Source organism: Heloderma suspectum, chromosome 2 (genome assembly GCF_057233095.1).
Source record: "Heloderma suspectum isolate Gila_16-S chromosome 2, 16-S_ref, whole genome shotgun sequence".
In the NCBI taxonomy this organism is placed as follows: Eukaryota; Metazoa; Chordata; class Lepidosauria; order Squamata; family Helodermatidae; genus Heloderma; species Heloderma suspectum.
In genome coordinates this window covers 19,631,912-19,659,342 of record NC_139459.1, presented here as the reverse complement: position 1 = coordinate 19,659,342, position 27,431 = coordinate 19,631,912, and the positions used below count along the sequence as shown (strand labels likewise).

At 44.7% G+C, this 27,431-nt stretch overlaps 1 protein-coding gene across 1 annotated transcript in view; it reads right to left on the bottom strand.

The window, feature by feature from the left end:
- The window catches only part of DCC (DCC netrin 1 receptor), a 1,145,836-nt gene that overhangs the window by 194,596 nt on the left and 923,809 nt on the right, over positions 1-27,431 (bottom strand). Inside the window, exons 20-21 of the mRNA XM_084829640.1 lie at positions 13,947-14,042; positions 4,846-5,084 (exon numbers count right to left, since the gene is read on the bottom strand). Coding sequence (XP_084685766.1) covers positions 4,846-5,084; positions 13,947-14,042 — 335 coding nt within the window. The remainder of the gene's footprint in view (positions 1-4,845; positions 5,085-13,946; positions 14,043-27,431) is intronic.

Below are 27,431 nucleotides of genomic sequence, written 5' to 3'. Positions count from 1 at the left end.
GATGTTGCAATGGGGAGCCGAGATATTTCAAGGATGTATAAAAGGCCTGCTCAAAACAAAGCAGCCTTTGGGCAGCACTAAGTTGCTTTCATGGAAGGCAAAGTTCATTGATCTGAACCCATTTGTTTGTTTGATGTACCCTTGCTTGATACAAAGCATTCGCATTTCAAGGCCCCAAAGACACTTTGAGGATAACATAATTTGGAGGTGAATGGGGGGTGAGTGGCTCATGTTTTTCACAATGCTCTACAAACTGGGTTTTAACAAGGTTAAGGCTAAATTATGTTTCTGTTTCATCTGCTTGTTTTTCTGGCAAGGAAAAGAGAACACACACACACATTCAAATTTACTTTAATAAGCCATTTGGGTTAGAACTATATGAAAACTATGAAATACACTGAGAAGAAAATATCAAAGGTTATGCAAATGTCAGATGCTCCAATTGCCACTATTTATCAGGACCAGGGCCTTTCTCTTTCTGATATCTTTCCCTGGTAGAAAAATATATATCCTCATTTTACCTATCAAGGAGCCACCTTTTAAAAATGCTGCCAGTGTGCAAACAGATAAAGTAGAATTGTTTGGGTTGTAGCACCCACATCTCTTTCTGCATTATTTTAATAAGGGTCAGCATACTTAAGAGATCACCTGATCCCCTACTGGTAGGGATGGCACAGGTGCTCAATCTGGTGTGGGAGTCTGGTAGACTCTCCCCACCGGCACTGCCACAAGCTGCGCCCAGAGACTTCTGCCCTGCTCGAGCTCCCCCTGTGCTTCCGAGCCACCCACACTCACCCTGGGCCCATCCAGCAGCCTCTGAGATTACCATTTTGAGAAAAAATAAAATGGTGATTGCAAAAATGCACATTTTTAATCTTACTTAAAATGGGGGTGTGAATGACTGATATGGAAGATCGCAGGCGTAAATGGCCCATTTACGCCTGTAATGACTCATATATCACAATCGCAAAGGTCATCGGAAGGGGCGGGGGTGAGTGCGGATGGCTTGACAAGCAGGAGGGGTTGGGTGCAGGTCCAGGGGCATGTGAGCAGGGGCAGGGGGTCATCAGGTGCCCGGAGAACACAGATGGGGTGGCTCCCACCCATCCCTACCTACTGGCCTGTTTGGTTGATGCGGTCTTCAGAAGATACCCTCCTGGTGGCACTCAAGATTTTTGGGGGCCTGTGTCCATATTGGCTCAGAAAGGGGCCTTTAGTATCAGAGTACCCATGCTCTGTAACTCCCTAACAGTACAAATTAGGAAGGTACAAAACGGTACAAATTAGGAATTAAATGTATTTAATGCAGGTGACTCATAGTGTTAAATAAATAATTAAAGAATCTCTCTCTCCCTCTCTCTGTAGAATGTATCCATGCACATGGATACACAGGGACACCCAATGCCAATACACTGCTTCTCTTCCATTCTTTCCCTGCATAACTGTCTATCCAGACAAACAACATTGTACAATATGTGCCACAACTTTCTATATTAAGTACAACCAGATACAATGTCAGGTTAAGCATTCATGTGTTGTATCCAGTACTGCCCTTCTATATATGGAAGGAGTCCTTTTATTTGTGGAAGGATCTTCAATTTAGCAGAGGCCACCACTACCCAAATTGAGGAGGAAGCCATTTTTGCCATCCACCCTTCTTTTTTGCAGCCTCCTATACCACCTCCTACACTCTTCTGGAGTCCCCCTACCCCAGCCCTCTGGGGCAAATATTCAGGGATCCAGGGTTCTGCAGGGTGGAGTAGGAACCAACTCAAATGATCTCCGCTGCTTCATTAGCGAAGACCTCCACAGGATCAAAAGCCTTTCTGCAAATGGAAGTGTTCAATTAGATCTCTCTCTCTCTCTCTCTCTCTGTGTGTGTGTGTGTGTGTGTGTGTGAGAGAGAGAGAGAGAGATGTTGTTCTCAAGGATATGGTATTGCTGTTTACACAAATACAGAACATACCAGCTGGTGAAAACCCTTCAGCCATGTGAGGACGGGGGTTCAGGCAATGATCCTCAGTGAGAACAGAGGTGTTCCAACTACACAAGAATGCCCCTATTTTCATCTGTGCAATATTGGATGGAATGACGTATCAGAGGGTTGGCCTTAGATATATGCATATGAATGCACTAGAATTTCCTCCAAATTGTGGGCATACTCAATGCATATTTAGGTTCTACTGCATACTTCACAATTTCTCAAGAACAGCTGATAATGCAGGCTGGGCCATGTTAAGACCATTTATTTAATATTCAGTCCATTTTGATGGAGAGGATGGTGAAAGACAGCTTTTCAGGCAAACTTGTTTTGGGGATGGCCTTCAGTTCGAATATCACTTTCAAATGTCAGATTGTTGTTCACTAGGAGCAGGGCTTTTTTTGTGTGTGGTTACCCCTGAACTATGGAATTTCCTTCCTGCCCCATCAGACAAGAATAGGAATTTCTCTTGTTATTTTCATTATGACGCTATTTGCGTTGCCCTTATTTTCGCCGTAATCTACGTAAACATTGACATAGACTACAGCGACCAAATAAGGAAGGGGAATGGCGGCTCCCTATGGGGGCCGCCATTCGCGTACGCGCTTTTTTTTTTAAAGTCACCCGTGATAGGCTACGTGACGATTCACGTAGCCTATCACGGCTGACTTTGCAAATCTTGCCGTGATAGGCTACGTGAATCGTCACGTAGCCTATCAGGGGACGTGATTTTTTTTTTTCTTTCATTGCAATGGCGGGGGCAGCAGCCGGTCGAAAGACCGGCTGCCGCTCCCGCCCCGCTCGAACACCGGACGAACCGCCAGCCGGACCCGCCGCCGGGAGGGACATTCAGGGAAGGTAAGTCCCGTCCCGGGGGGGTGCGGGGTGCGGGGGGGTGCGGAGGATTTCTCCCCGAAACTTGTTCGGGGGGCCGAACACGTTGGCGCTCGGCCCCCCGAAGTTTCGGGGAGAAATTCTCCGCCATCCCTATTTTCATATACAGGTGAAAACTGGGCTTTTCTGACATGACTTCAGAAGCTGAGGCTTTCCAAATAATACAGGAATCTGGGGTCATCCAACAAAGGTGAATGGTGGGAGATTCCAGGCAGACGAAACGAAGTACCTTTTCACACAGGGAATAGTTACACTATGGAATCCATTACCACAAAAGGGCAGTGATAGCACCGACTGGGACAGCTTTAAAAGGGAATTAGACAAATTTACAGAGCCATCAATGGCTACTAGCCATGATGGATATGTATTACCTCCAGGTTCCAAAGTAGCATGCCCCTCAATACCAGTTGCTGGTGAACATGGGTCGGAGAATGGTACTGCACTCATTGTCAGGGTTGGATCAGAGCCCAGAGAGCCCCAAAGCAGTTCTGATTCTGAGGAAGAGATGGAAACCGCAGGAGAGGAACCCGTGCGCTGTTCAGAGGAGCAGCCGGGGGAAGAGCCCCTCCCGGTACCCATTCCTGAGAGTGATAGTGACCCTGGCAGGGAGAGACAGGAGCAACAGCAGTTTCTGGATGCTAGGCGCTGGCGCAGCATCAAGCAGGAGATGGCGGGTGCTGAGAGGAAGCGCTCAGCCTGCTTGGCGCGACGGCAACAGCGGCACCCCGATGCCCCACAGGAAAGGGGTGGACTCTCTCCTCCTAGCCCATAAGTACAGAGGTTTCCCACCTTTCCCTCCAAAAAGAGATCAACTGATTCCTAAGGTTAGAACCCCCGAGTAGGCAGCTCTCTTAAGTCTCACTCGCAGGATCAAGCAATTAGCATCTGTAAGCATCATTAGCTTGAATGGGAATAAAGCCTTGGAAAAGAGCCCTATTGTCTGCGTGTTGATTCTGGCTACCCGAGGATTTCAGAAGGCGGCAAGGGCGACCCCCTGACACTCATATGCTGCTTGTGTGCTTCTCAGGAGCCTCTGGTTTGCCACTGTGAGAACAGAATGCTGAACAAAATAGGCCTTTGGTCTGAATGAATGGCTCTTTTTATGTTCTTATGGCTGCTGTTAGTTTTTACTCTTAATTCTGATTTTCCAGCCTTTTTCAAGTGATTTTTTTAAAAAACGTGACTCACACTGAACATATCCTCTGCTGCAAGGATACTTGTTGTAAATACTAAGCGCAATCACGCATCTGGGCCCTTCTAGAGGATAAAGGGAACCTTTAAGCACAGCCGAATTAGACTGCCAATCAGTCCAACTGACAGCATGTGACACTGTTTCAAGGTTTTCAATATTGGTTATATTCATTTCTTGATTGTACACAGGGCTTACAGTGGTTCCCCATCCAGGTTACTGATCCACAGAAATGATCTGCAGTATGATGATCTTGAAAGTATGAAATGCTGTGCATGAAATATGTAGAGTCCAGTTTATGACAGGACTAGGGATGAGGGAGAAATTCGTTCAGTTCAGTACTATAATGCAAACTTACCTATAATTTCACACAGTACCACTATGCAAACTGAAACTGAGCTACCCTCTAAAATATACAGTTCTCCACACTTTGCAACTGGGTACTCAATCAAAAATGTGCACATAAATGTGTATATCAGGGGAAATAACAATTAAAATGCATTATATTAGGATAATTGCTTGCAAAAAGCATTCATATTAGGCAAAAATGGATGTATTGGCAGAAATGTGCACAAAATGGTTATGAATTTTCATGCAAACTTCCCCAAAACATAAATAAATCTCAAAGTTCAGGATGAACCAGATGTAAGACTTGAGAAATTCTCAAAGTTCAAGATGAACTGAATAACAGATTGCAAAAATGAGAAATGGAGAGACACTGAAATTGACAAATTTGTCCATCCCTAATCCAGGCTACTGTTGATCAGGCTGAAGTCCTCACCTTGTATTTCGCACTTGTGGAATAGCTGGTTCTCCATCGGACTGTGTAAAACCGAACCTCTGTCGTCTTTTGATTCTTGGGTACAGAATTATCTGCCCAGCTGACTCTCACGGCATCGTGGGTTAAAGCAACAGCTTGGACACCTACTGGTGGGAGCATGGGGGTGGAGATATCTGGGACTGAGGTAGGGAAATCATCAAGCAAAGGATAAAAATCAACTTCTAATGGGTCAATGGGGTCTGGATCACACAAGCAGCCAAAAAAGAGCATACCACAAATTAAAAACAAGGAAATACATAGTCAAATAAACAAAGAAAGAAAGAAAGAAACAGCCGCCAGTGAGATACACACCACAATGGGTTAAATGTATGGCAATAAGGATGACGGGAGGAGAATATGAGAAGAACAGAAAAAAAGAGCCATTACTTGAAAAATCCATGAGCAACCATTATCACATTACTGTGTTCAAAACTAACCAGCATTAAATGAATGGTCCAATGCATCCTGAATACACCATTTTGCTTTCTTTTCTCCCAGTGAATTTACAATGCCTCAGAATGATTTACATGCCTTTACAATACAACCCATGAAAGATACATTACTTGAAAACCTGTACAATGTACAGAAGAAGATGTTGCCCTGGAAGCCTACTTTTGCAAGCACAACACGTTCAAGAGTGTGTGGGAGTCACCTGAATTTCTGTCTCTCTCTTTCAAAATCTCCCAACATTTAGAACAAGAGCCAAACGCCTTGTCATGTTTTATTCTTGTTACTGTGAGTGTTGAAAGCTGCCTCTCTTTATGGCTACTTTCAACAGTGAATGCATTTGCACTGTTTTCATGCACTGTTTTCCCTGTTGCCCTCACTGTCTTTTGCCCTCACTGTCTTTAGCCTCATTTGCCCTCATTACCATTTACACCAATTGGCTGTGGTGATTCAAGTGATTGTGCTGATGGCATCATAATGCTACATCTTAGGAAATGGTATTATGGACACCTATAAACAATCATGTGGCTGGGTACAGTGCATTAAATGATCAGTGAAGGCAGATGAAGTCCAGTGGACAGTGAGGGCAAAGATGAAAAAAAATGGGGCTGAGAAGCAGTAGCAGCTGGGACAGGAGTGGGGTGGGGAGGAAGGATGCCAAGCTATAGTGGAACAATGTGAACATTCAAGAAAAGTGAGGAAACAATGCAAAGGTTTGGTGAGGAGAGTATTTTGTCATAACTGGTTTGCCTCTACTGAATGCAAAAATTATGTGATGAATATTGACAACAGAAAATATTTCATGGAGCTCTAATTGGGATGGTGGTCCATTTTCATTGATCCGATGACATTAAAATGATTTACAGCTAAAGATGGTTCTTTGGTTTGTTTAAGATAAGATCTCGTATATCTACTTCTTGAGGCATAAACTACACTGCTTCTCCTGTGTATAAGCCAAGCCTTTAGCCTCAACACCTTGACAATCTAACAGATATTACGGAAACATACTTCATCAGATTCTAGCTTTGTCCAAAGTATATCATGGGGGAAGGCTTGTGTTCAGTTCCAAATCTGACACTTAAGCAAGACTATATCAGGGGTATCACATTTTTGGTTTGTTTTATATCCAAGCCTTTTCCACCATACATTTCAGGACATAATAATTAGGAGCTATGAATGGGTTATATTAAATTAATACCTTAACCACTGATAAGTACAGCTACAATTATTCCAAGCTGCAAAGCATAACATTTTAACCTATTCTGATTTTTAGCAGATCTGGATACTGTCAATCACAGTTTAGAATTCCCCCGCCCAAGTCCTTTGTGGGTTTTGGTGTATTTTTTAAAAATGGTTTTGTAGTGCATTATTTCACTACTTGTTGGCTCAATTCAGATGCAGCCAACAAGACCCTACCCACTTTTCCTCACAGCCCTGCTGATCAGCTGAACTGGGGAGGGGGTAGCAATCATGTGTAGGATCCCTGGGGGATGGGAGAGGTGAAAATGTGTGTGTATGTGTATGTGTATGCATACATGTAAATGTGTGACACCTGTCTCCACCTGCCCACCCCCACAGGTGACACCAGATACAGCCCTCAGGGCCAAACAGGTTATGCTGCCCTGTTATATGGTTTAAGTGGGTTACGTTTCACAGTGTTAGAAGTTAAATCAATGCAACGATATTAGTGAAATTTCCTAGTTGAAAATTAAACCCCTTCCTCCCTCCCTCTCTCATACATATACATATTTATTCAATTGGGTTTTGCAGATTTTCAAATAATTATTAAGCAGTTCATCAGACTTTTGAATAAAAATAAAACATACAAGAGGAAAACAGTCTAAAATTTATGCTTAGCCATGAATTTGGCTGGAGGGAATATACTGCTTTTTCTCATAGTTGAAATCTTCCTTATGAAACTTCAGTACAAAGGAGAACATGCTGAATTTTCATTCGTGCTTGAAATTCAAGTAGATGTTATGCAACATAATAATGTATGCCTCCATTGCCCAGTAATGGAAAATATTACTCATTTGTTGTTAGAGGTTTCAATTTCCATTTTTAAACTGAACTTCTAGAAGGGCTTTTGCCCCCCAAAAGTGAAGTAATAGAAAAATATATTGATGCAATTTTGTCAGTTTACATGGCTCTAGTTGAAAGGCAACATGCGTTATACATTAAGGATATGAAAGACTTTGCATCTTTCTTTTACATCTTATTCCCTTTGGGATATCTAGGAATTTGAAGGCCTGTTATATATGGTATATTGAAAAATATGAAGGCAGTTGGTTAATGCTTATATTCCATCAGGGTGATTCGGCTTTTGAAACATCTCAAAAAGAGAGGCATCTCAATAATCGAATCCATTGGCATGTGAAAATAGGAACCTAAATACATAGTCAATTTCTGTCCCACAAATAATGCAATTTGCAGACGTTGACATGTGGACATCTGTCATTTAGTAACTGCATTCTCTCACTGCAAGAAGCTGAGAATTTTTTCCCCCTTATTTTGCTTAGAGAAGGTTGTTTTGACAGCCTACATTTTACAACCTTGTGATTGGCATGGCTGGGCACTGGCCAACAGCCAAGGGCTAGTAGGGGCCCACTGAGCCAAGTTCATGTTTGTTCTTGCTCCATGGGAGATGTTCTGGGAGGCTGGAGGTGGTACGAGTCTCCCTGGCACTGTTTGTAACCTCACTGGACCCTCAGGGTGTGACTCAGGCATGTATGAGAAATTAGTTTCAGTTAGTTTTTGATCATGATTTGCCCAGTTCATACCTTCCAAACTGGACACAGACTTGGATGCAATTTGCAGTCGAAGTCCATATATTTCCAAGCTTGATTTGTGGACCAAAAAATTGCATTCAATGGCATGTGTACATTTGAAACATGTGCATGGAAAATGCGTACTTTTGAAAAAATGCACACAAATACACTTTAGTCAATGGGAGAAGAATGCATAGATTTCAAAGATGCACACAACTGATGCATACATTTGGAAAAATATGCATGAAATATGCGCTGATTTTCAAGCAGAAAGAAAAAAACAAAGCTTGCACTCTGATACAGGCTCCAGTCTGAATGAGCTTCAAGATGGAATTCGGAGAACTTCAGCGAGCTTGAGTTTGGCTGATGTGCACATCCCTAGCCATGCGCAATTATGGTTCTCCAGAGTCCTCTGCGGTATGCAGCAGACTTTCAGGGAATGCAAAAATAAGTCCCTGTCTGTACCAGAGGGACTGGCCCCATGCATAGTGTGCATGCAAGGAAACTCTGAGGAATTTTCTCACCATATATACCCTACCTCTCTCTTTAGTTAAGGGACCCACTACCAATGATCCCTTGCCTAAGGGGCTCTGGGATCCTGGAGCGAGCTCTCTTTTATATGTGCACACACAGAGCTGTCAATTTCTAAAAAAGATAGGTGCAAGGGCTCAGCCAGTCCAGAGGACATTATCTTTGACCCAGAATCCACTCCTCCAGTTCCTAGCTGGTGATAGTTACTCTGCAACAATATATCCTCACAAGAACCCTGTGAGGTAAGTAAAGCTGAGAGAGAGAGAGAGAGAGAGAGAGGGAGAGGTGATCAAGGTCACTCATTGAGACTCATGTCTGAATGAGGATGAGATCTTATTATCATCTTAAGCACTCAAACCACTGCACTGCATTGGCTCTCCGTATATGAACACATGCACAAAGATTTAGCACATTAGAGGTGCGGGGAGGAAACATTCTGAACACCATGAAACCAGAGTTTTGTTCCTACTTCCAATGTTGCAGAAATGATACCTGATGTTGCAACCAGTTTTGTGATTTAAACTCTGCACACATGGAAGAAACTAACCTACACCAATGGAAGGGAGAATCAGCTCACCTAAATTCTTTGAAAATCATTTCGAAGCTTGTTTTGACTCACTCCCTTTTTTCATTTTTCACCTGTTTTTCAAACCATTTGAATGGGAAAAGTGCACATTTCTATGCATATTTTTCAGAAGTGCACACTTCCCCCCATTGTCTGAAGCATGAAAATTCATGTGTGTGTGTGTGTGTGTGTGTATATATATATATATATATATATATATATATAAAACACATTTTTTTCTAATGCAATCACAAATTCATGAATTTGTGAACTCTTCTAAAAAAAAGTCCAACTGTTGCTCACATTTGCATTCAGGATTGCAAACGGGACATGTTCACATGATTTATGAACAGAAATCAAATTCTTTTGTACATCCCTACTTATGCCTGTGCATAAAGGCTTTACAAACACTCCCATACATGCATCTATTAAAAGATGGTTGAAAAATCCCTTCAAGGCTGTGATTCCAGTACTCTGTACCATGACCAAGGTTCATTGGACCAAGCCAACATCCATTTTGATGCTTCCTATGGCCTGTTGGGGATGGAGAGACCACATCTGTAAAGTTATTTGCATTCTCCTTTACACTCATTGCAAAGCAGACAGCACCTGGAGAAAGAAACTTGCTTAGGAAGGTCAATTAAAATAACTTTCTTGCTTGGCAGAACCAATTCTTGCCCAGGAATGACCATACACCATTGACTCTTTTCAGTGACTGTTTCCAGATGCATGAAATATTACATAGGAAGCTCCCTGTTAAAGCAGCCCTTAGTAATGAATGGTAGATTCCGTAGAAGGAGTCTTGAAGTACTGGATACTCCTTAGGGTAGTTCTTGAAGGAGGAAACCAGGGTTGAAAGAAAAAGTCTTTGAAACTTACAGAACATTTCAGGAGGTTACCTTCCACAATTTTTTTTTTAAATAATCTACTGGTTAGGCATACAACTGTTGACATAGCATAACCACATAGTTCAAAATATTTTAAAAGTGGGGGAAAAGATGGCTTCATATATTTTTGAGGCAAACATATACTCAGAAAGGTTTCAAACAACATGCATAAAACAGGAAGAGCTGACCTTTGAATTACCGGGGGTGTAAGGGCATACACACTTATGCTTCCTAAAGATATTAGAGGTTGGATCATTTTGTTTTTAGAAGAGGTGTTGTATGTGCATGTGTGTCTGTGTGGCGGGGGGACTGGGGGAAAAAAAGCTTTTCTTTCTTTATGGTTTTCCAAGGTTTTTTTTTAAATGGGAATACTTCACAAAACTGCACGAGCAAAGAATGGTTTGCCATCTGGAGCTAACATGCTGTAATTTGCTTCAGTTATTCCCCATGTACAAACCTTATTGTTCTGTCACTTGGTCTTTGATTTTTTTTGCTCTCAGTGACTTAACTTTCCTCCCTTCAAGAAAGTTCTGAACAGGGTGGGTTATGCACAAGGAAGAAGGAAAAATAACCCTCCATCAAATTATACATGTTGCTCCAGTGGAAAAGATAATATATAGTTTAGAATTCATGCCGCATGTTTGAGTGTTCAAAGCATTTCTCATGCATTGTTTTAATATTCCTTACAACAATCCTGTAAGGTATGTCAGCATTATCCCCATTTTGCAAGCAGGAAGGGGGCTAGGAAAGAATGGTTTGCTTAAGATCACCTAGTGACAAGTGATAGCAGAGACAAGATTTACTGTGGACTTCCACCATACTTAGCCACTCCACTAGCTCTCTGAAATCCTTTCTTCATACTGTATCTTTGTTGCACGGTCTCACCTTGACATTGCAGATCACAGGAGTTGCAAGACCCATTAATGTAGCACAAGGATGGCACAGATTCCTTCCTAGGAATCTTTTCCATGCCCTAATGCTAAGAGTATGGCATTCTTAGGCATAGCTATGTAAAATTATGAAAATACATATGAAGCTGCCACTGGCCCTTCTAGGCAAGTAGCATCTACAGTTGGCAACAGCTCCCTAGGTTCTTGGCCACAGGTATGGCTATCCGCAAGATATTTCTAAACTGGAGATCCAAGGGAATGAACCTGGGGCCATGTACTTTCTCATTTCTCCCCTTCCTGAATTACAACTTCCATTATGCATTGCATTCTAATGCTCAGGGGCTAACATTACACATCCAGTATCATTAAGAAGCTTGCGAGCATTGTGCATGGAAGAAAGATGCTGCATGGAAAAATAGGTGGATGCTATTGGGCACCACGCTCAGCTGAGTAAAATGTATGATCTCCTAAATTAACACCAATACACCATCCTAGAGTGAGACGTCACTGCCTGACCCTTGTCTGCACCTCTGACTAGAGCTAATTAATCCTAACTTAGCTGATAGGGAGAATAATGAACTCCCCATTTTAATTATTTTGGTGACGGCATTAGAATTCATCGCATGTGGCCCTTAGATATTCAGATTTAGATCTGGCATTTCGAAAAGTAAAAGCTGCTAGAATAGAAAGTATTGTCATAAGGCTGCATTGAGCTTATAGCCACTAGTGAAACTGCAATACATTTCTGAAAGCTATAATCACTTCATTTTGCTCTATCACTGATCCTTCAATTTACATCTTGATAAAGGCAAGGTTGACTCACTTTAGCACAGAAGTTAAATTTATCAGGGCTGCTTATTACTGCCCTTCCCAAAAATATCCACTGAGGTCGATAGATTAGCTTTTCACATCCTAACAGAAGGGTGATAGAGTCAAATGTTGCTGGAAATGTTTCCAGGTGGATGGATCTCATGCTACTCCTGAAACATATGTAAAGAGGAACCACATTGGTTGAATGAATGGCGTGGTTGTATTTGAATGTTGCTGCTTTCAAACACTGGTGTCAGAAAGGTCTATGCACATGGCCCAACATGGCAATGTTGTGATTCCACTTTACAAAAATCGGTGGACCCAGCCATGGGGTAAAGTAGGTTCCATGCCATTCTGGTAGCATATGAAGCTGTCCAGGGTGTCAACATTCCTGTTGCTTAATCTCAAAATTTTCATTAGCATTATTAGTGGAATAGAGTAGTATAGCGTAGAGGAGAGTGGAGTAGAGTAGAGTGGTACATAACCAGGTTCTTCTGTTAAAAGACTATTTCTCCAATAGGCGTGTGGTGGGAGGCTGGTGCAAGATTGGAACATAGGAATGTTACAAGCCGCCTTATATTGAGTCAGACCATTGTTTGTCCATTTCGCTCAGTACTGTCAACACTGACTGGCAGCAGCTCTCCAGGGTAAGCATGGCACAGGTGTCCAGTTGGGGCTTGAAGCCCGGTGATTTCTCGCCAGCTTGGCCACCCAGATGCCAATTTGTGGCCGCCTGCACTTGGCTGGCTCAGTGCATGCCAAGTTGGGCAGGCATGCGGCCGCCCGCTCCCTCGCCGAGCTGCCTGTCCCCATTTCTGCTACTCTGTTAGCAGGGACGAGAGGAAGAGAGGGGAAGCACCTTAAAATAGAGCCTTGAATCTTGCGTCTAAGCCTATGGACACATAGACATAGATGCAAGATTCATGACTCTGTTTGAATCTAAGTCTATGGGCACATCATGCCGATCGCCTTTTTTGTTTTTGTTTTTAAAGAAAAGACATGGCGATCGGCAGGGACAGGCAGGAGGCGAACGGCTCTGGCTGGCAAGAAGCAGCCGAGTGCCGTTCCGCCTCCAGTCCTCCTGAATCTGCAGTGGATTTCTCTGACATCCCTACCTTCTACAGAAACTAGTTGTTGACAAGGGCTATATCAAGGCTTTAGGATCACAGAAGAGGATTGAATGGGAGGCACATGGAATTTCATGCTGTGGTGCCTCATACCCCTCACACTTTCGTTCTCAAATGAAGTTTTGGTCATGGCTGGATGGGTTCACCTAAATTTTAGAATCTAAAGAGATTGTGGGAACATACATTCAGCAGACGTAATGCATGGAAGTCTTCTCTCCCCACCCCTACCCCACCCCACACATGAAAAGCTCACATGACACACACAGAGTGTTTCTCCACCTGTCTGCTTGCCAGAGAAAGCAACTCATAGGCTGTGCCTCCAAAGGAAGGAAGATGTCCTGCTGATATGCAAATTCCTCCAGATACATTTGGTATCATTTCCTTTCAGATACGTATTCTATTCTGGCATTTGTGGCTTATTACTGAAGCACCAAACTGGAGGTATGAATGGACATGCACTCAACACTATGAATTGACAGGAGGATTCAGTGCAAGGCTCTGCCCCCCCCTTTCATACATGCAATACCATTTGCAAGTTGGGGATAATACTTCAATTTCTTTGTCTAGCATGCAAAACAAGAATCACCTTTGGCATTCTTATTCTTCCCAAAGAACTCTTTGAAGCTCAAAGGCTGTTTTTCACAGGGGTGGTCTACACATGCATCTTCATCACTTGATTCACAACATCTCATGAAAGATGACAAGAATACGTCATCACAGATGCAACATCACAGTTACTTTCATATTGCATGATGTCACCTCAGATGCAGCCCTTTTCAGTGGAATCACTTTAGCCTTTTCACCTGCTAGTGATGCACATGCATTTGTTGTCCAGTCCTGATATTCTCTTTGGAGACCTTGAACTTTCAAAGTTCACCATGCTGAATCCAGTGCATGACACTCATGAGTGAAGCTAATCCCATCAAAATGCACCAACTCAACTTACATACCATCCATTGCTTCCCAAGCACATGCATTGCTATGGCAGAGACAATGGCAGAAGTGGAGAAATAGATCAGTCACCCATTCCAACTCACCTGTCAGAGATCTGGTGGTGGCACTCTCATAAAGAGGGACTCCCTCCCCGGCATTGTTGAATGCTTTCAAAGATATGACGTAGTGAGAACTTGGTTCTGTAGGAAAAGCACACATGATCCCATTGGAGTTAATGTTTTAAAGCAGAAGTTGACAAAATCCAATATATCCAATACTTGTAGGATCAAAGGGGCTTATATGGTGTGGACCAGAGCTTTGCCAAGCAATATCACAGAAGACAAAAGGTGACTGATTAATTGCTTTAGATCAGGCCAGCACAGCATTTATCCAAACAAGTCCAAAGAAGCCTTCCAGCCCTCTCATGTAACAACCATCCTGTTTTGATTGTTTTTGTATGTAAATGGTTCTTATATTATGTTTTTATTTATTTTATTTAGTACATTTCTAATCCACCCATAACTAATGTTTTCTGGGCATATTACAACTAGTTTTGTATTATGTTTTTAATGTTGTAATCTTTTGTAAACAGCCCAGAGAGCTTTGGCTATTGGGTGGTATAGAAATGTAAATTTCTATTAGGAGTGGGCATGAAGCGGCCAAGTTTGCCAATGACACCAAATTCTTTAGGGTGGTGAAAACAAAAAGGTATGTGAGAAGCTCCAAACAATCTCTCCAAATGGGGAGAATGGGCATCAAATGCAGTCCAATGTAAGCAAGTGTAAAGTGATGCACACCGGGGTGAAAAAACCCAACTTCAAGTATAACCTGATGGGATCTGAGCTAGTGGAGACCAACCAAGAAAGATCTTGGGGTTGTGGTGGACAGCTCGATGGAAATGCTAACCCAGTGTGCAGCTGCTGTAAAAAAAAATGCAAACTGCATGTTAGGCATAATTAGGAAAGGAATTGAGAATAAAACTGCCAATATCATACTGCCCTTATACAATGTTATGGTGCGACCACACTTAGAATACTGAGTACAGTTCTGGTCACCACACCTAAGAAAAGATATTGTAGAGCTGGAAAAAGTGCAGAAAAAGGAAACTAAAATGATCAAAGGGCTGGAACATCTCCCCTATGAAAGAAGGTTACAACAGCTGGGATGGTTGAGCTTGGAAAAAAGGACGGTAAGGGGAAACGTGATAGAGGTGTTCAAAATTATGCATGGTGTGGAGAAAGTGGATAGGGAGACATTTTTCTCCCTCTCTCATAATAGTAGAACCTGGGGTCATCCTATGAAGCTGATTGGTGGGAGATTCAGGACAGATAAAAGGAAGGACTTCTTCACACAGTGCATAGTCAAACTATGGAATTTGCTACCACAAGATGCAGTGATGGCCACCAATTTGGATGGCTTTAAAAGGGGACTGGACAAATTCATGGAAGAGAAGGCTATCAATGGCTACTAGTCCTGATGGCGATATACTACCTCCAGTATCAGAGGCAATATGCCGATGTACACCAGTTGCTGGGGAACATGGGTGGGAGGGTGCTGTTGCATTCATGTCCTGCTTTTGGGTTTCTTGTTGACAGCTGGTTGGCCACTGTGTGAAGAGATTGCTGGAGTAGATGGACCCTTGGTCTGATCCAGCATGGCTCTTCTTACATCCTTTACTAATAATGATGAGTTTTTTTAGACCCAGGGAGAAAGGAATAACAGGAGTTTTTTCTAGTCCCTGTTACACTGTGACTTGTCCCTGGTAGACTGTGGTCAGCTTGCTGGATTATAAATTGTCTGGGTTTAAGACTACAGCCTAGCTACATGAGAAAAGCAGCGATATTTTACCTACATGCTTGGTGAGAATGTTGAAGGCTTCACCCAAGTCAGACAGAGAAAGTTAGAAGGTGTAAAAGAGCCCCTGACTGCCTTTTCCTAACCACTGATTATCTACCCTTATCTTCTTACCTCTCCTCGAGCAGCTAATTATCTCTGCTCCTTCTCCTCCCAAATCCCTAGGGAAGCTTAGCCACTAAAGGAGAAATAAGATACACAGAGATAAAGGGTGGATGGGGTGGGGGGAATGGTGAGCAGCTCCAGCTCTACAAACCCAGCTTTGGCATTGCTTTTCTCTTGGGGAAGCTGTTAGAATTCGCAACAGAGCTTGGCCTGCACACAAAGCCACTTTCAATATGGATGAGTGTCATGTGCATCCAGGATCTTAAGCAATGCCTGGCCAAACTGAGCAAAGGAGGCTTGTCTTTATTTCCATGTGCATCGCTGATATGGAGCAATACAGATTGGAGCAATACAACCTCTAGGAATTTGTTGATTACTTACTACCTCCCTGCTCACTGAGTGATCAGCCCAGAGGGAGAGGAGATATATCAGTAATGTTCATTTAAATGCTTTCCATCTTACGAATATGGAGAGCTTCTCAAGTGCTCTGCTGCTGAAATAATGCAGATTACCTTGACTTGATTCCCAGGTGCTGCATATTTCACCAGAGTGTGGCAGAAGAAGAAAGGTTTTTAATTTATAAAGCATTGTACTAATGAAAATCACTATCACCAAAGATATATATCCACATCTAGCAAATAATTGTTTTGTGGTACTGCTCAATTAACTGGACTGTGGGCTTCCCCCCTTCTTGATATTTATAACAAGTTTTAAAAATCAGGTTTTTAAGTTTAATGACATGGACAGAGATAGTCAATACAAATATATTGAGCACATTCCAGCTAAATAAGTCCCATTCATTTCATTGAGGGAGTTAAGCAAAGGCTTAATTGGGGAGTTTAAGCCAGTACTTAAGGCTGCAATTCTAGGCACACTTACCTGGGAATAAGCCCCATTTAACAGAGGGGTACTTACTTCTGAGTAAACATGCATAGGCTCGCACTGTAAAAGTGCGTAACTTTGGCTAGATTGTACCCCTTATAAATATCTCTGACTCAAAAAAAAAATGAATAAAACCAGATCACATTTGAACTAATAAAGTATATCAATAATGTAAATGTTACCCACTCATTATTGTAGCATCACTCAGGAAAAAAAGAGTATAAATATAGAGGAGTTGGAAAGCAACTATAGAGGAGGAGAAGCCAAAGGCCATCAATCTATCAGTACAAAGCAAAAATATCCAGGAACTGCTGCCAAATCTTTGCAAACAAATTATCTTTTTTTTCCTTTATCCAGATGACATTGGCCCTGATTCAGCATTTATGTGCATACAGAAGAGGAAACCACCCAGCAAAAGGCAGCTGAAAGTAGAGTGACAGGGCAGCCTATTCCCCATTCCCTCTTCCATTTTGCCACTCATCCATGGATCCTGATGAGGCACTTCTCAGAACTATTAATTCTGATGTGATTTCATATTCAGATGACCTATAGTGATAAACAATAACAATGACTTGCCTTGAAATTAATATTTCATAAATTCTTTGGCATGTTATGCCACCAGTCCCAGTCTTCATGGATGTGGCTGGCTCTTCAAGCTTTCTTAATGCCATATTGTGAAGGGGGGTATGATTTAATTAACTTAATGACAAGAGAATATATTTCTAGCTGTCCAATGTTAAGGCAATGCATAGAAAGGTAGAAAACTGCCCTATACTGAGTCTAGGGATGTACGAAAATCACTTACCTTTCGGGGATTATGCTGATGGTGGGGGGGAGGCGTTCCGTTCCTCCCCCCGGAATCCTCCCCGGGGGGGGAGGTGCTCCGTTCCTCCCCCCCCTGGAATCCTGGCTGGCCGGCTGTGCTCCGCAGCGGTTCTGTGGAGCCACCAGCCGGCTCCGCCAGCAGCCAGACATCCGGCCGCTGGCTAGTCAGCCGTGATAGGCTATGTAAATGTTTACGTAGCCTATCACAGCTGATTTAAAAAAAACAACAACGCGTGTACGCAAATGGCGGCGGCCATGGCCACTGCCATTTGCGTTCCTTATTTTGGCACGTCTTAGTCTTCGTAAACATTTACGGAGACTAAGACGGCAAAAATAAGGGGAACGCAAACAGCGTAGTGTCTACACTATTTGCGTTCCCCTTATTTTTGCCGTCTTAGTCTACATAAATGTTTACGTAGACTAAGACGTGCCAAAATAAGGAACGCAAATGGTGGTGGCCATGGCCGCCGCCATTTGCGTACGCGTGTTGTTGTTGTTGTTTTTAAGTCAGCCATGATAGGCTACGTAAACATTTACGTAGCCTATCACGGTGTTTTTTTAAAAATCTAGCCGTGATAGGCTACGTAAATCTTTACATAACCTATCACTTGTTTTTGTTTTTGTTTTAACCTGGAAATGGCAGCAGCGGTAGCATTCGGTCGGAAGACCAGCCGCCGCAGCCGCCGCACTGCCGCCGGAGCCGCCGCCAGAGCCGCCAGGAAGATCCGCCCAAGGGAAGTCCTGTCCCGGGGGGGTGGCGGGCCGTTCCGCCACCGATTTTGGGGGGCCGAATGCGCTGGCATTCGGCCTCCCCAAGATCCATGGCGGAACTTTCGTACATCCCTAATGTACGAAATTGACCATTGGTCCAACGAAATTGGCCATTGGTCCAACTAGCGGAGTATTGCCTATACTAGAGCTGGGTGCAAATGGCCTCTCAAAATTCTCCAGCCTACTTGTGGGCAGAGAAATTGGGGGAATATTTTTGCCAAATTTCTCCAAGGAATGGAGAAATCCTTCAACACTTTCTCACTTATAGGGCTCACCGTTGGCAGGGGTTGCAACTAGGGATGGACGGGAACCCCTGTCGGGGTTATTTGGGCACTCCCCCTTCTCCTGGCCCCAGTCACATGCCCCTGGCCCCATGCTTAAGCCCTCCCCCTGCACTCACTGAGCCACCCGCACTTACCTGGGTCCCATCCTCCTCCACCGCAATCACCTTGTTGCGAAAAAAATGGCAAACGCAAAAATGCGCACATAGACTTATACACAAGATGGTGCCGTGAATCACCCATATATGCAGGATTACAGGTGTAAATAGCCCATTTATGAGGTAGGAATGGGAAAGACCACTGCGAGTGGGGATGGGGGGTGATGAGCAAGGGCAGGGGCTCAGCGGGAATGGCTCAGGGGGTACTTGCACTCTGCTGGACTCCTGGACCAAAATGGGCATCCACGTCGTAGTTGTAGCACAGTTCTTTCTTTCTTTCTTTCTTTCTTTCTTTCTTTCTTTCTTTCTTTCTTTCTTTTGTCCTACAGGGTTTTTGTTTTTGTTTTGCACTGCCATAGTTGCAAAACACTATGGCATCAAGTGGGTTGAGACTTCCACCTCTCTGCCTCATCTCAGGGCATTGTATAATTTATTTTGAATTTCTTTGGGTGGTATATTTGAGCTTACCTAATAACAAAAAGGTGGCTAGGGGGTGGCGTATGTGTCTGTCTGTCTGTCTGTCTTTCTTTCTTTCTTTCTTTCTTTCTTTCTTTCTTTCTTTCTTTCTTCTAGTACACATCTCTCAATTGCTCTGTAGCATCCCAAGCCACCTGCACTCCCTGAATTGGGAGAAATTACCTCATGATGTCATACCTAGCATTGTCAGAGAATTCTGCAATGGAATCAAATGAGTTTGGGTTTCTATAGGGGTGTGTGAAATACTTACCCCATTCCGGCTGGCAGTCCGCAGTGGGGGAGGGGAGGCTATCCTCCCCAGCCAGCTGCAGACGGACTTCTGGCCGCTGTCAGGCTGCGGCCACAAATGGGAGCTGTTATGCTGGCCACCATTTGCATCCCTGCCAAGCTGTGATAGGCTACATAAGTATCTATGTAGCCAATCATGGCAAAAGGCAGGGATGCAAATGGCGGCCGCTACACCATTTACATAGGGGTGCACGAAAGCCACTTACCTGGTCTCGCAGCTTGCTTCGCGGTGGGGAGGAGGCGCTTCGCTGCTCCCTCCGAAGTTCAGGCCGGGGGGGGAGGCTTCCCTCCTCGCCCAGCCAAAATTCAGGCCGGGGGGGGAGGCTTCCCGCCTCGCCCGGCCGAAATTCAGGCCGGGGAGGAGGCGCCTCGCCTCGCCCGGCTGCAAAATAAAAAGTAAAAAAAAAACAAAAAAACGCCCCCGTGATAGGCTACGTGACGATTAACGTAGCCTATCATGACTAGATTTGCAAAGTCAGCCGTGATAGGCTATGTAAATCATCACGTAGCCTATCACGGGTGACTTAAAAAAAAAAAAAGCACGTACGCAAATGGCGGCCCCCATAGGGAGCTGCCATTCGCGTTCCTTATTTGGTCGCTGTAGTCTACGTAAATATTTACGTAGACTACAGCGACCAAATAAGGAACGCGAATGGCAGCTCCCTATGGGGCCGCCATTAGCCGTACATGCTTTTTTTTTTTTTAAGTCATCCGTGATAGGCTACGTTAGGGGTGAACGAAAGTCACTTACCTTTTCTCGCAGCTTTTTCGCGGTGGGGGGGAGTGCTTCGCTGCTCCCCCCGCGAAGTTCAGGCTGGGGGGGGAGGCTTCCCGCCTCGCCCGGCCGAAATTCAGGCCGGGGAGGGGGCTTCCCGCCTCGCCCGGCCGCGAACACGAAAGTAAAAAAAAACAAAAAACAACGTCCCCGATAGGCTACGTGACGATTCACGTAGCCTATCACGGCTAGATCTGGAAAGTCAGCCGTGATAGGCTACGTGAATCATCACGTAGCCTATCACGGGTGACTTTAAAAAAAAAAAAAAAGTGTGTACGGATAATGGCGGCCCCCATAGGGAGCCGCCATTCGTGTTCCTTATTTAGTTGCTGTAGTCTACGTCAATGTTTACGTAGACTACGGCGAAAATAAGGGCAACGCAAATAGCGTTGCCCTTATTTTCGCCGTGGTCTATGTAAAGACCTGCCGAAGACCTGCCGAACCGCCACCGGGACCCGCCACTGGGAGGGACATTCGGGAAAGGTAAGTCCCATCCTGGGGGGGGGGGCGGGGGGGGCGGAGAATTTCTCCCCGAAACTACTTCGGGGGGCCGAATACGTTGGCACTCGCCCCCCCCGAAGTTTCGGAGAGAAATTCTCCCCCATCCCAACATTTACATCCTTGTCTTTTGGCATGATAGGCTACGTAGATACTATGCAAATAGCGTTGCCCTTATTTTCGCCATAGTCTATGTAAATCTTTACGTAGACTACCCCTGCCCAAACAAGGAATGCAAATGGCGGCGCCCATGGGTGCCGCCATTTGCGTACGCGCTTTTTTTTTTCAAAGTCACCCGTGATAGGCTACGTAAAGATTTACGTAGCCTATCACGGCTGACTTTGAAAATCTAGCCGTGATAGGCTACATAAATGGTTACGTCGCCTATCACATGTTTTTTTTTTCCCCAATTTACTTTTTTTATTTCGTGGCCGGGGAGACGGGGCGCTCCCCCCCGGCCTGAATTTCGGCGGCGAGGGATGGGGCGCCTCCCCCCCAGCCTGAATTTAGTCCAGGAGGGTCAGGGTGCCTCCCCCCCGCCAAGAACTTCGGGGGGAGAACCAAAGCGCCTCCCCCCACCGCGAAGCAAGCTGCGGGACCAGGTAAGGGACTTTCGTCCATCCCTAGTGTTGCATTTGAAGACACTTTAGAAAAAACAGTCAATACAATATCCAGCGGAACATATATCTCAATTTCTGGGAGAACTAAAATGGTTTCCAGTCCATTTCTAGGCACAAGTAAAATTTATCTTTTAAAAGATTCCTGCTTCCACATGAAGATAGGGATGGTAGAAACCCCCTGCACCCACCCCAACCTTTCCTGTCGAAACCCTGTTTCTTACCAGACCTGGTGAGCAGCACAGGGCAAGCCAATGGGGCCAAGGGGGAGGGGAGGGCTCAGCGGCAGTGTGGGATGTCCATTTGTTTGGCTGCTCTCCCAGTCTCCATGTGAGCACCATTTTAGAGCAAGATGGGGACTCTGTTTTTTCATAGATCTATTGCAGAAAACAGTGGTGGCCATGTCCCTACCTTGTGCTAAAATGTGGCTCGCATGGAGACCAGGGAGCTGCCGTAAGTCCTGGCCTTTCACAGGGGGAGGGCATGAGGGTTTGCCCAGCTGGGTTTAAGGGCACAGATGGGGCAAGATTCGGCGGGTTCAAAGACCCAGTCGGGTTCCTGTGCTGTCCTTACATGGAGCTGCCCAGATATCAAGACTAGCTTCTGAGACCCTGCTTTGAATTTCCCAGTCATTTGAAGTAAGGTGGGCGATGACCAGAAGAGAGAGCCTTTTCAGTTGTAGCATGCTGCCTTTAGAGTTCTAACCCAGGGAAGTTCACATGTCTCTGTCACTTTATTTTCATTTCAGGATCTGGTAATATTTTTTTAATTCCTCAGGCCTTTTAGCTTGTTTGTCTCAGACTGGAATTTTAATCTGTTCTTTGTGACCTGTTGTACTCCTTGTTCCTATTTTATGGCTTTGTAGTTGTAAACTGCTCTGATAGGTTTGCCTGAACATTGGCTAATAAATCATATAAGTAAGTAACCCAACAGCCTCACCACCTAACAGTAAGGGCTTCATAGTAATGGAGCACATACATTCAACTAGGGATACTTGAGGAATTCATTCTATGAGAATCCCAGTATGAACTGACTTGATCTGCACTCCACAGACTACTATGTGAATCAGAACATCCTTCAGATGTCACACTTCTCTGAATTTTGCGATGCAGTTCTCGTCTCAAGAAATGCATTTAAAAATGTGTATTTTATAGGACATAAATTTTTAAAATGTGTAGTTTAGGGAAAAAAGGTTTAGAAAAGTGTATTTTATGTCAAAACACATTCAGAACTAAGTATTTTAAATACATATTTAATAAAAATATTTGTGTGGATTGAAATAATAGTTTAATGTAGAAATGGGATGGATTTAGGAATGAACATGTGCAAAAGTGTCACAGACCAGAAACCATCTGTTCCATCTAGCTTTACATTCAAGTGTAGATTATGTTTGTTTGGGGGGGGTTTAAGCCAAAGAGGCATGTGCTACTATAGTATGGAATCTCTCTCTCTCCCTCTCTCTCTCTCACACACATGCACACACGCACACACACATAATTTGAGAATAATTAAGTTAAGTTCAATATGCAATAAACATATGGAATTCTCTTACACAAATAGGATTGGCCAAAAATCACAGCTCTAACCAAGTTTAGTAAAAAGCAGATGTCTTGAAAATAAATCAAATGCTGTGATAATTTGGGGCAGAGGAATACTTCCTAGACGTATTTAGCATGGACAATAACATAATTCCACCACAGGTATTACAGAAACGACTGGTAACATTTGCTTCCACTCCATGATATTCTTCTTACCGAATTCTGAATTGATATTTCCATTGATATTCCCAATATACAAAATTATTCTTGCTGCCTTGGGCAGTCTCTTAGCATAGGGACCATCTCAGCAACTCCTGATGCCTCTACTAAGATCACTGAGTCAAGGAGGGGATACCCACACTGCAGCTGATGTCACTCGAGGTGGCATGGGTACACCCAACTGCAAACTGTTTGTTAAGCCCATGTAGCTACTCAGAATTTGAGCCTGATCAAGGCATGTGGCCTCTCCCAGTTCAGGATTGTACAGTCATCCTGTGAGGAGGTTGACCAAGAACCTTTATAAACACTGGCTGCCCAATGGAGACACCAATAGGGAGCATTCCTATTACAACATCAACAATTCATAACCCTTCACATCATTAAGGTTGTTCTAGGATTTTGTTTGTCTTCATGGGGAAGAGAATGAACCTGATCCACACCTCCTGAAGTACTGTGAGGACCAGAACGCAGTTATTTTACGATTCCACGCTTCTCCAAATTTTGTAATGCAGTCTTTGGCTTAAAAATGCATGTACAATGTATATGGATTTTCATGTGGAATGTATTTATTTTATTTTTTAAAGCTATAGATAAATGCAGAAATGGGATGGAACAGACTTATGAATGAACACATACAAAGCTGAATGGACCACAAATAGTACTGTTGCCTCATCCCTATCCAAACTCCTACTGAAAAGAGGAAATATATCATGGCCCCAGGCATGGATGCTTCTGCATCAGAAGAGCAGTCAAAAGACATCAAGGACCCTGAGGGCTGGGGAGATCCTCTCCAAAGACGATTTCAGGAAGCAACCACAGGAACAACTCCTCTTGCAGAAAATTTCCACAGATAATGATGATGAAGAAGAAGACCCAAACCCCAACTTCATTCCCCAAATCCTCAGATACTAATGAAACTCTCTAAGTTCCTGCAAGTCTCAGAGACATCTACAGACAGCATTGCCAGAGCACACAAGCTAGAAACTGAGCACTGCCCCTTTAATTGATCCCCTCCAGGGAGGTGGGGCCTGGAGCAAGACTATTTCAGCCCATGCTGGATTCAGATGAGTGTTGGAACAGCACTCCAAGTTACATGCTCTCTGTCCTAGACCTTGCGGGTTAATCTAATCTGGTCTTGTGCCCGGCTCCCACAGGATGTCTTTCCATGTTCTGATGCTGGTCTAACACATGCTACTCATGTGAAGAGGTGCTTACATGATCAAGAGGCAGCAGGGCCTTGTCAATGGCTCCACCTCCAAAGATGTGTGGCTTACCCTGAAACCCATGCATTGGGCATGGATGTCTGCTGAAGGAAAGCCTATATGAATAGTCATCCCTGGGATTTGGAACCCTGATTGTGCAGTATAGGGGTGGCATGGGAGTCTGAAAAGGGGGTGGAGTCCAATGGGCTTCCCACCATCCGGCCTCCTGGACCCTGCTTGCCAAGCCCTGGGGTGCTGCCATGTGCCCTGGAGCTCAGCAAGTGGCTGGGCGTGCTGCAGCAGTCAAGCCCTCATGCTCCTAAAGCACAAGGGCTTGACTGCCGGAGTTCTTGGCATGGAGAGGAGGGGCAGCTCATGTGGCTTGGTGGGTGGGGTGAGCAGGGAGGCTCTCCGAGCAGGTCTGGACCAAGCGAGCTGAGGTGGCAGCTTATCGAGCTCTCCCATGCCCCAGATGGAACGTGGGATTCCAGGTCCCAGGGAAGCCTATCTATGCAGACATCCATGACTAATGAAGGACGATGGAGCTGTATGCGCATAGTGATGTACATGAATGCAATTCCTCCATTCAAGTTGTTATCTTGGGCCAATCATAATGTCTCTCGATGCATGTATATTGGACAGTGGCATGTGGCTGCTTGGAGGGTCAGCAACATCAGACAGTGGTGTGTGGCTGATGAGAGGGGACAGCAATAGGCCAAATGGCTGTGCCTCCCCTCATGTGTTCTGGACCAAAACAAAAAAGTCAGGTGCAACAATACATTGTTCCCAATGCATTTTGAGATGCATTTCTTTATCAAAAGAAAAGCTTCACTTGCTTCTAAAACTTAGAATCATAGAATCATAGAAAAGTAGGGCTGGAAGGGGCCTACAAAGCCATTGAGTCCAACCCCCCGCTCAATGCAGGAATCCAAGTCAGAGCATCCCTGACAGATGGCTGTCCAGCCTCGTCTTGAATGCCTCCAGTGTGAGAGAGCCCACCACCTCCCCAGGTAATTGGTTCCATTGTCGTATTGCTCTAACAGTGAGGAAGTTTTTCCTGATCTTCAGCCGGAATCTGGCTTCCTGTCACTTGAGCCCATTATTCCGTGTCCTGCACTCTGAGATGATCAAGAAGAGATCCTGGCCTTCTTCTCTGTGACAATCTTTCAAGTACTTGAAGAGTGCTATCATATCTCCCTTCAGTCTTCTCTTCTCAAGGCTAAACATGCCCAGTTCTTTCAGTCTCTCTTCATAGGGCTTTGTTTCCAGTCCCCTGATCATCTTCGTTGCCCTCCTCTGAACCCTCTCCAGTTTGTCTGCATCCTTCTTAAAGTGTGGTGCCCAGAACTGGACACAGTACTCCAGATGAGGCCTAATCAGTGCTGAGAAGAGGGGAACAAGTACTTCCCGGGATTTGGAAGCTATGCTTCTATTAATGCAGCCCAAAATAGCATTTGCCTTTTTTGCAGCCACATCACATTGTTGGCTCATATTCAGCTTGTGATTGACAACAATTCCAAGATCTTTCTCGCCTGTGGTGTGGTTGAGCCACGTATCCCCCATCTTGTAACTGTGCATTTGGTTTCTTTTTCCTAGGTGCAGAACTTGGCATTTATCCCTATTAAATGTCATTCTGTTGTTTTCTGCCCAGCACTCCAGTCTATCAAGATCACTTTGAATTTTGTTTCTGTCTTCCAAAGTATTAGCTATCCCACCCAATTTTGTGTCATCTGCAAATTTGATCAGCATTCCCTACACCTCCTCCTCCAAGTCATTAATAAAAATGTTGAAGAGAAGAGCACTGGGCCCAGGACTGAGCCCTGCGGTACCCCACTCGTTACCTCTCCCCTAACTTCCTAACTTGCTACTCAGAACTACCTCCCTTCCTCACCCAATGTGTCGGGAACAATATGCCTTTTGGGTTTTGGCTTTTACAGCTGTTTTTATTTTTTTTTTTTACCCTGTTCATTGTTGGTCATCTGAAACCCCGAGAGAAACATATTTTCAATGTGTTCAATGCTCCAAGTGTGTACATCAGCAGCAATTGTCATTTTTTCAATACCTAGGGACCCAGTTTTACTTCTGGATTAAAACTGAAGCTTCACTCCTCTCTACAAGAGGTATGCACGTTTTTTTTCCCCAATCATCTCCAAGAAAACCAAGCAGTTATCCTCCTAGCACCCATGAGGTAGTCAACTTTTTATTGTTTCACAGTTAGGGATGGAAGAACCCTCCCACATCCACCCCGCGCACCGCTCAGCAACCCCTCTCCCTTTGCCTGACCCCAGCGAGCATACGGGGTGAGCTCCCTGATGGTCCATGGGCACTTGGCAACCACTCGCGGCTGCTCACAAGCTTGCCCGGTCACCTGTCAGTCAACCCCTCGTGCTGTCCTTGCAAGGAACAGCACCAAGGGCCGCTGCCACCGAGCAACCACCCCGTCTTCTGCCAGTGCCCAGAAGAGGGAGGTGAGGTTGCTCAGTAGTGGCAAAGGCTCCCATCCTGCTGCCACGAGCAACCACGCTTCTCTCTGCCAGGCACTGGCAGAGAGAGGCACACTTTCGCCATGGCAGTGGCATCCCCTCAGTTTGTGGGCCCCAGCAGAAAGAAGGGGCCCCTACAGAAAGAAGGAAACATTTCCACAAAACGACCAGCATGGCCAAATGAGCACCAGCCATTTGGCACAAGTGTTTCCTTCTCCCTGAAGGGGGCCCTTCAGGGAAAGGAAACACTTGCGCTAAACCTCTGGCACCCAATTGGCTGCAGTAGTGGGGATGGGAGGGGGAGAACAGACCACCGTTCCCCTCTCATCCTCCCATCCCTGATACCATGGCAGTGTCAGGGACAGGCCAGTCATTTTGCGTATGTGTCAGACACATAAAACAACTGGGGCCTGTCCCCGCCACTGCTGCCACTGTAGTGGAGATGGAGGAGGAGAGGAAAGGTGCTTCCTCTCTCTCTCCTTCTCTTGTCTCCATTACTGCAGCAATGGTGGCAGGGAGAGGCAGCTTGGGGAGGAAGCAGGCAGCTGTGCACTTCCCAACTGGGCACGAACCGAATTGGGCAAGTGTGGGTGGCGGCCAGCTGGCATCTGGGAGG